General features: G+C 41.9%; 1 protein-coding gene across 4 annotated transcripts in view; it reads left to right on the plus strand.

Annotated features, from left to right (window-relative positions):
• LOC125449431 (spectrin beta chain, non-erythrocytic 1-like) overlaps positions 1-8,201 on the plus strand; it is a 289,686-nt gene extending 281,485 nt beyond the window's left edge. For all 4 annotated transcript variants that reach the window (XM_059641440.1, XM_059641441.1, XM_048525213.2 and 1 more), the window contains 4 exons: positions 8-222; positions 802-975; positions 2,245-2,287; positions 2,943-8,201. In XM_059641440.1, coding sequence (XP_059497423.1) covers positions 8-222; positions 802-975; positions 2,245-2,287; positions 2,943-3,161 — 651 coding nt within the window. In that variant the 3' untranslated portion in view covers positions 3,162-8,201. The remainder of the gene's footprint in view (positions 1-7; positions 223-801; positions 976-2,244; positions 2,288-2,942) is intronic.
• The last annotated feature ends 569 nt before the right edge of the window (positions 8,202-8,770 follow it).

Below are 8,770 nucleotides of genomic sequence, written 5' to 3' on the forward strand. Positions count from 1 at the left end.
TCCCCAGGTCAGTGAAGCATCAGAACCTGTTAATGGGACAAGCGCAGCCCCGGAAGCAAAAGGGGACCACAGTCCCGTCAAGAAGACACCGCAATCATCTCCACGCCCAGAGTCTGTCGGCACCCTTCTCAGCAAGACACAGGACACAGCTACTATACAGCTCGAGGGCATTTTATGTCGTAAGCATGAGTGGGAGTCACATAGCAAGAAAGCCTCCAGCAGGTAAGAGGCCAGTGAGGGCAAGCATATTTCTAATAGATATGCTGCCATCTCCCTCCCAGTAGCATTAAGAGAATATTCATGTTGTTATTTTTGTGTCTACAGCTTATCACAATACTCTCTTACTAACGCTCGTCACTTGCTGCTACATTCTAATATCTCATTCATGGGCATTCTGATATTGCTCAACCTTTTCACACCTATGTGAAAGAATTATTGCACTACAACATTTAGTGTAATAAGCTTCTCAAAAGAAATCAACTCGTTATTGCGGTTTATAATGCATTATAGAAACTATATGTACTTTATAACTTAGACATCCATACTTGTTTATGTGATTATTTCTGTGAATTTTCACAAACTAAACATGCATTTGTACAGGCATGTACAGAACATCTGCGCCAACTCCTACCCTGTCTATCTCCATCTTCCTCCTACCTCATATAGTTTCATGGATATCTACATGACTCTTCTTTGTCAGGATGCTTTTCACAGCGTTTCTGTATTATGTAGCCGTTGGCTGCTTCAGCCTGATCTCTGATATGAGCGAGTGTCCTGACTGCGGAATTGTTCCACTTGCAGATCATGGCAAAATGTGTACTGTGTACTGAGGAACCGGAGTCTTGGCTTCTACAAAGATGCCAAGAATGCTAGCACAGGCATCCCATACCATGGAGAGGTTCCAGTCAGCTTGACAGATGCCAAGTGTGAAGTGGCACATGATTATAAGAAGAGAAAAAACGTCTTCAAACTCAGGTAAAATTTATGCCACACTTATGAGTGTTAAAGAGGACTTGCGTTGAGTTGTGTGTCATCTTAAGTTGTGATGTATTATATAAGATGAGCTCTTCCTCAGCTGCAGAATAGATTAACACAGCTCAAGGAGGCCATTTGGTTCATGCCTTTGTTGACTGTTTGTAGGAAGAATCCAGTGAACCCCATTCTTTCCTCGGTGATCAGCAAATTGTTCCTTATCAGCATTTCTTCTCCTTCTTTCCCTCAAAATGATTATTTAATTTGTTTTCACTGCTCTTTCAGGACATCATAATGCGGTTTTCCTCCCAAGAAATCCTCCTGTCTCTGATTCCTTTACCAGCAACTTGAAGTCTATTTCCTCTGGTTCCTGACTCTTCTGTCACAGATGTTGATTTCTTCTTCTTGTCTTATTAACCCTTTTAAGATTTTAAACACCTCTATTAAATTTGTCCTCAGCTTTCAGCTCTGAGGAGAATAGTCACAGCTACTCTCACCTTTCCATATAACTGAAAAATCACATGCCAGGTGTATCTTGTTAAATCTCCTCTGAACTTTCCCTAAAACCTTGACATCCTATTTAACTTATGGTGCCTGGATGAGCACTTCAGCTGAGGCCAAAATCATGGGCACTGGAGGAAAGATGGGCAGCGTTTTGAATCAGTGGTTAGCACAGATGCCTGACAATGCCAGAGACCCAGGTTCGATCCCACCCTTGGACGACTGTCTATGTGGAGTTTGCACATTCTCCCCCTGTGCCTGCGTGGATTTGTTCCAGGTGCTTTGGTTTCCTCCCACAGTCCAAAGATGTTCAGGTTAGGTAGATTGGCTGTGCTAAATTACCCATGGTGTTCAGGGATGTGTAGTTGGATTAGCCATGGGAAATGCAGGGTTAGTGGGATACAGTGAAGGATCAGTCTTGATGGGATGCCCTTCAGAGGGTGGGTGTGGATTTAGTGGGCCAAGTGGTCTGCTTCCACTCTGTAGGAAATCTACGATTCTCTGATTGTATTATGTTCTGAAGTGGGGAAAATGTTATCAGAAGAAAAATTACCAAAATGGAGATTTAAAAAACCTACTACTGTCTCTGGACTGACCTCAACATTAATCCCCAAACATACTGAAATTATGAAAGGTCATTGTGTCAGCTGTAATAGGTGACAAAGTGTGCTTCATGAGGTGAACATTGTGATTAAATGGTGCAGGATGATGAATGATATTGCTGCTGTTCATGCTAAAGTGATTACTCAATAAGTTTATTTTTGATTGTAGACTCAGCGAAGGGAAGGAGTTCCTATTCCAGGCAAAGGATGAGGTAAGTGCCAGCCTGTATGCAATTTGATGGAAACAGAGGCAATGACTGAGCCCTGAATGTTACTGAATACATATGGAGAACTGGGCATCTTTTAACTCTTATCCCACTAAATAAATGTGAACACTACACATCTATAAAATATGACATTTTATTAGTCCTTTCCCCAGGCGACTTGGGCAGGATGAAAGTGCGTGTAGATGCAGTAGATCAAATACTAACATCTCAATTCTGGATCCTGGCCCAAGTCAAAGGAAGTTTTAGTTAGCTGGGTGGCTGGTTTGTGATTTTAGAGTAATGCTAACAGTTTGAGTTCACTTCCTGCATTGCCTTAGGTTACCATGAAACGCTGTCTTTCTCATCCTTTCCCCTTGCCTGAAGAGTGGTGACCCTCAGGTTAAAACCAGTGCACATTGTCTTTCTGTAATGAATTAAGTCTTATGGTCTGGTAAAGCCATGGTGACATTACTCCACTGCCTTTCTGCACATGAGCTCATAGTTAAATTACCTGCCAATGTTCGCTCCATCACACAAAGATAGAGACTGCTAGGATAATTTATGAATGTCCATACAACTACAGTTGGGCAAGAGGTGAGGACAGCACTGGACCAGAGTATGTGAAGTGTGTTGCTCATATTTATCTGGACATGTTTTGCAGGCTGAAATGAGCAGCTGGATTGATGGAATCACCACATCCATCACCACCAGTTCCACTAAACAAGATGACCGCTATCCTGCCAATCCACAGGGCCTCACTCGTGCAATGACGATGCCTCCTATATCTCCCAGCGGTGGTGATACAGTCACTCTGCGGCGGGACAAGGACGGAAAGGAGAAAGATCGAGAGAAGAGGTTCAGTTTCTTCAAGAAGAAATAGGAAATGATTCAAAAGCTGCAGAGATTTTTTTAAAACAAAGTCACCACACGTTCCACATTCGTACATCATTCCAGTCGATTCCAGCTTGTTTTTCCGAATGACTCTGTGCCTGACATTCCCGGGGCATGGGAGGGGAATATATTAAAAAAAAACTCCATTTTATCAATGGGGAAAACAAAATGCCACCACTTCAGGAATGGTTAGTGGGACAATTTTTAAGAACTGAAACAAGAATCACAAGCGATCGGGTCTCGATTAGTTTTAGGTTGTCAGGAGGGAGAGAGAGAAAATGCTGTAGCTGTTACCAGCACTGAAGTGTAAACTCTGTTGGCTGAGCTGAGAATGTTGGGTGCCTGCTTGGCTTTTCTGATGGTTTGAAGTGTGTTACTTTGGCTCTGCGGACTTTCTCTAACTATTGAAGGACAAACGGGCCCCCAAGCAAGAAGCGTACTGTTAGTTTGTCACTTCTTGCAGCTTGGTGAGGCAGTGTATCTTAACAGCTGCAAAAATGAAAGAAGAGTTGGAAATGTGTCTGTTGTGAGCAGTCACCACCTATATCCCGCTTTGCAATTTAATTTTCTTTTCTTTCACATCCTCCCTCTCCCTTGTATGCACCTGCCCCTTACACACTGTTTACCAGGATGTAAGGAGATTGGAGTGGGGACATAGAATGTCAAATAACTGCCTAAAGGGTGTGGGAGTAGTTAATTACAACATTAAAATATTTTGTATATTTATTGAAAACTGAAATACTTAAAATGCAGGGAGAGGGACAGTGTAGAATATCAGGCCTAATTTTTGGAAGTTTTTATTTGTCCACATAAGTGATTAGGCGGCATTTATCACAGCCACTCCTCCCTTGTCGTCAGCCTGCTCACACATTCAAAACAAATCTAATGTAGATGTGAATAAGACTTCAACTTACCAAACTTTCTTTCTCTCTCGCAGACCTGTGCTGTAGCAGGTATTGGTATGAATGATTGTTTCAAAGGAACAAACGCACACACTGACATGCACTCACACATGCGCTAATTCCATACACTGTCTGTCATGTGTATACACGGAACCGTACACACAGAATATAGAAAATGTTAAACATTTTATTTACCGAAGTGGTTGTAGTGAAAATTGTAGATTAATTCTTTATGGGTTGCTTTTTCTCTTTTGTAGCTTCTTAAGTTTGAATTCCATTACTAAGCATCTCCCCTTATGCTTTACTGCCAAAGGGCCATTGGCAAAAGCAGCCTCTACTGACCACCCAATTGAAACTGGATAATGTCTCTATAGCTTGTTATAGACGACGTTACAGAATGCTGGAGGTGTTGGAGTATAGACCAGTGGTTATTGTTATATTCCTGTCTATTAGGAGACAGAGCGACCTCTCCATCCCAGTGGATTTCTTATCACTTGACCCAATCCTCAACAGCCTCTGTGTTAGCTTTCATTAACGTTTTAAGTTCACCTTGGGTCCCACTAACTCATTTTTCCTTTTTTTTGTGTGTACTGCAATGCTTCCAGTGCTGCCCCTTTACACCAGCCAACAGCTGGCTGCCCCAACCAAAGCTATGAATTGGCTCTCGCCTCTCACACTTAGGAAGCAACCCATCGAGTTTGACGGGAGGAAGAGTAGGCAACAGGAGGTAGGAGAGACGTTAGGAGAGGTGAGTGAATGTTCAAACAGATAACTTGACCTGAAGGTTTCTGAAGGAGGACAAAGATAGGAAAATAGCTTCATGGTAGGCCACTGCCATTGTCAAGTGCTGTACTATGGAAGCAGGTGTGATGTAGTGCTCATGTAATCAGGGATCTCCTTGGAGTTCAATTGTTGAGTGATTTAAGAAGTGTTGGGACTTTATTTTACTAAACTCTCCCATGATCTGACTTGACACATGGAACCCAGGTGAAGAAAGAACCCAAAAAGGCATGATGTCGAAGGATGCAAAGGTTGAACTGATGTTAAAAATCAGTCAGCATGGGAACTTTAAAAAGACAAAGGATTGAGAATTTACTGGAAGCTCAAAAGAGGCTGCAGCAGTGAAGGGGTGTATTCTGAATTTGATTACAAAAAACTCCTCTGAAAGATTGACAGGAGCTGCTAATAGTTGGGAGACCTTAATTGTGACAATTTAATATTGACACAAAATGTTATTCAAAAATCGTGACAAGAAACCAAATCTTTTGAAGACGGAACAGCAACAGGCTTCAGAGTTGGAACATATTGTAGGCAAATGACATTAGTGCTAAAGTTCTTTTACACAATAAATTCCATTGGAAATATTTTTACAGTTAAAGTTTGATAGTGGATTCTAAACTGGCCAGCTTTCCATCAAGATATCTGCAGCGCACAAACACCCAGTGAGGAAGTGGCAGAAACAGACCTCTTGGTCATAGTGGGGAGACTGCTGCAGGGCCACAGGCAGATGTTCTGTTGTGTTTCTCACTGTTCTGTGATAGCAATTTTGAATGACATTTTGCCACAGAGTCACGAGCAGTGACTGACTAACGTGGCAAATAACATGCAGTAAATGGCCATTTTGTCATACATATTTGCAAATGCAGTTTGGTAATTTGCACCAAGTCCAGTAGGTTTCCATGTGAAACACTGCATGCGCAATATTCTCGACTCATCTCCTCAGACTGTTCCCATTCACTAGTGACAATCCAACCAGTATGTCTTCCTAGTGCTTAACAATTCATAATGCAAGTTTGAATTTAAGGGATGAGTGTTTTATGCAGTTCAGTTGGGTACTGCATTTTGAATGCTCTTGATGTTCAACTGTACTGAAGTCCTTGATGGCTTGATGTGAAATGTGGAATCTAGGGGAAATCTTTTGCAGGGATTAATGAGTAGTCACCTTATCCTTGGAGGATGCAAGAGAAGAACACATCAGTTTCAGCAATGTAAGAAAATGATTCAAGTCCCAAGTGTTCACCTTCCAAAATGAATCATCTCAGAAGTGGTTAACTTAGTGCCATTGTGGTGCTGCCAAGAGTACAGACTTTGTACACCCAGTGCCATTGTCCTATTGGGTTAGCCAAACCTATTTTACCAATTAACCTGCTAATCCAGTTACACTACTCTGCCAATATATTGGCGCAGCCATTGCACTAATGATGTAGATTCATATCTGGGTTGTATTGCCCAGCCTGACTGAGTGGTGAGCACTTGAAACTGCTTTTGCAAGAGGATTCTTCTTTCCTCTTGTATAAATCATTTTTGCTTTAGAAAGTAAAAGTTGAGAAATGGTTTTGTGGCTCGACCCTGAATTTAGAAGGAACTGTACTTTCTTAGAAACTGGAGCAGAGCATTTCTAGTGGTTTGTGTAACACGTGGATTAAGATCTCCATAAGCAGTTTTGTAAAACATTGCTTATCAAAATTCAGCCCATCCTTTGCAAGTGAGGAACCTGAATCTTAAAAGTAGTTTTACAAATGAACACCAAAAGCAGAGATTACAGCCATTGTTCCTGCCAGTGCACACAAGAGTTAGGCCAATCTTGCTAATAGTTTCAAATAGTGGTAGGGATGGAAGAATCAGCTGGGACTCACCATCCACTGGACAATGCGTGGGTGTTCGACAGAGTCTGTTACTAGCCAGCTGTTTTTCAATTTAGACAGAATCACCAATCATGTAAGGTGCTGGAGAGTACAGTTCCCTGGGGAGCTGAATCAACAACTCCGCAAAGTGAGGCGAGGAGGAGGAGGAATGAAATGAGAAGATCCATACCCAAGGAAAAAAAAGTATCATTGGATCACCATTAGTAGCCAGAACGTTTTTATAATATCCAAACTGTATGTCATAATTAGAAGGATGTTGTGTGCTTTTCAACTAGTTTTATAATGCTTAATTCAGAAGTTATGTAGGTTGGGGAAATGGTTTATAAATTTGATTGATTTTACTGGCAAGGGATTCAAGAACAATATAATGTTAGAAAACGTTGGTATTGAGCTAAATAAAAATGGAAAATGATGACAAACTGCATTGTTGGCGATTTGAAATAAAAACAGAAGGTGCACAGCAGATCTCATGGACTCAGGAAAAAGTCTGATTGAATTCATCCATTGTTTCTCCTTAAGAAGCCAACTGACTTCCACATTTTTGGTTGTGATGATGAGTTGTGGCTTTAGAACAAAGCTTCATCTTATCCCGATATTAATCAGGTTTTATCCATACAGATACTAGCAGAAAGGTTACCATCCCTCCCCACCAAACCTAAAGAAATCAACATGTGACCTATTGATGTTTGGCCACCTTTGGCATTTTTGGTAAGAAAAGAAAATTGGAACTTTTCTGTGGAGTTCAAGAGACAAGAATAACTGGTAGGAAAAGTGCAAATGTTGGTTTAGTGCAGACAATGTTCTTTTAAGGTTAGAATTTTAGCAGTTCATCTATCCCTGTGATGTACCTGCTTCAGGAGTTTGATGGAGACAGTGTAGAGTGAGCTTTAGTCTGTATTTAACTCCATGTCATTCTGCTCTGGGAGTGTTTGATCTGAATCAGGCATTTAACCCAGGCTGCACCTGCCCTATGAGTGTTCAGTGCGGAAGAGTGTGCCTGAAATTATGCTTCAGCCAACAAATTCTGTACTGACATGAGAGTGCTTGATACTAGTATCCACATCACTCGGGTTAATGGGCACAGAATTTAAAGTGAATAGCAGTGTTTGCTCAGATCCTGCTCATCTGATTAATTGTGAAGGACTTCATCTGACTGAAATGGATAAGTTAGAGTCGGCTGTTTCTGATGGCTGTCTCTTGGGTGCTCATACATTATCAGCCGCTGATTCACCTCAAATCCATACTAATGGAAGTGAAAGCTATTGAACATGCAGTTGCATTTGGAGAGAAAGAACCTAACAGACCACAGAGCAAGCTTGTTTTAATAATCTGGCTCCACTAGGATGTTCAAAATGTTCCCTTAAAGGCTTACTAATGACTGGAGTGGCCTTGGTGTTCCCATTTGAAGTTCTCGTTTGGAATATTATAACCTCTATTTACTGGCTTCTTATTGTACTGAAAATAAAGAGTGCATTTAAAACATCTTCTAATGTCTTGCTTGTCGTTGTTAAATGTTTCGGGCTGTAGCAAAAAACATTATTTTAAAATGGACAAACTGTTCAGTTGGTTAAGGAAGCTTGCAAGTAAACCAATCAGGAAGCGAGATTTGATTCCGGATCTCAAACAGGCCGGAGAATCCGAGATAACAAAGTGTGGAGCTGGATGAACACAGCAGGCCAAGCAGCATCTCAGGAGCACAAAAGCTGACATTTCAGGCCTAGACCCTTCATCAGAGAGGGGGATGGGGAGAGAGGCAAGCGGATCGAAGATGGATGGAGGAGAAGATAGATGGAGAGGAGAGTATAAATGGGGAGGTAGGGAAGGAATAGGTCTGTCCGGGGAGGACGGACAGGTCAAGGGGGCGGGATGAGGTTAGTAAGTAGGAGATGCGTCTTGAGGTGGGAGGAGGGGATAGGTGAGAGGAAGAACAGGTTAGGGAGGTGGGGATGAGCTGGGCTGGTTTTGGGATGCAGTGGGGGAGGGGAGATTTTGAAACTGGTGAAATCCACATTGATACCATTGGGCTGCAGGCTTTCCAAGCAGAATAGAAG

This window comes from Stegostoma tigrinum, chromosome 42, assembly GCF_030684315.1.
Source record: "Stegostoma tigrinum isolate sSteTig4 chromosome 42, sSteTig4.hap1, whole genome shotgun sequence".
Taxonomy (NCBI): Eukaryota; Metazoa; Chordata; class Chondrichthyes; order Orectolobiformes; family Stegostomatidae; genus Stegostoma; species Stegostoma tigrinum.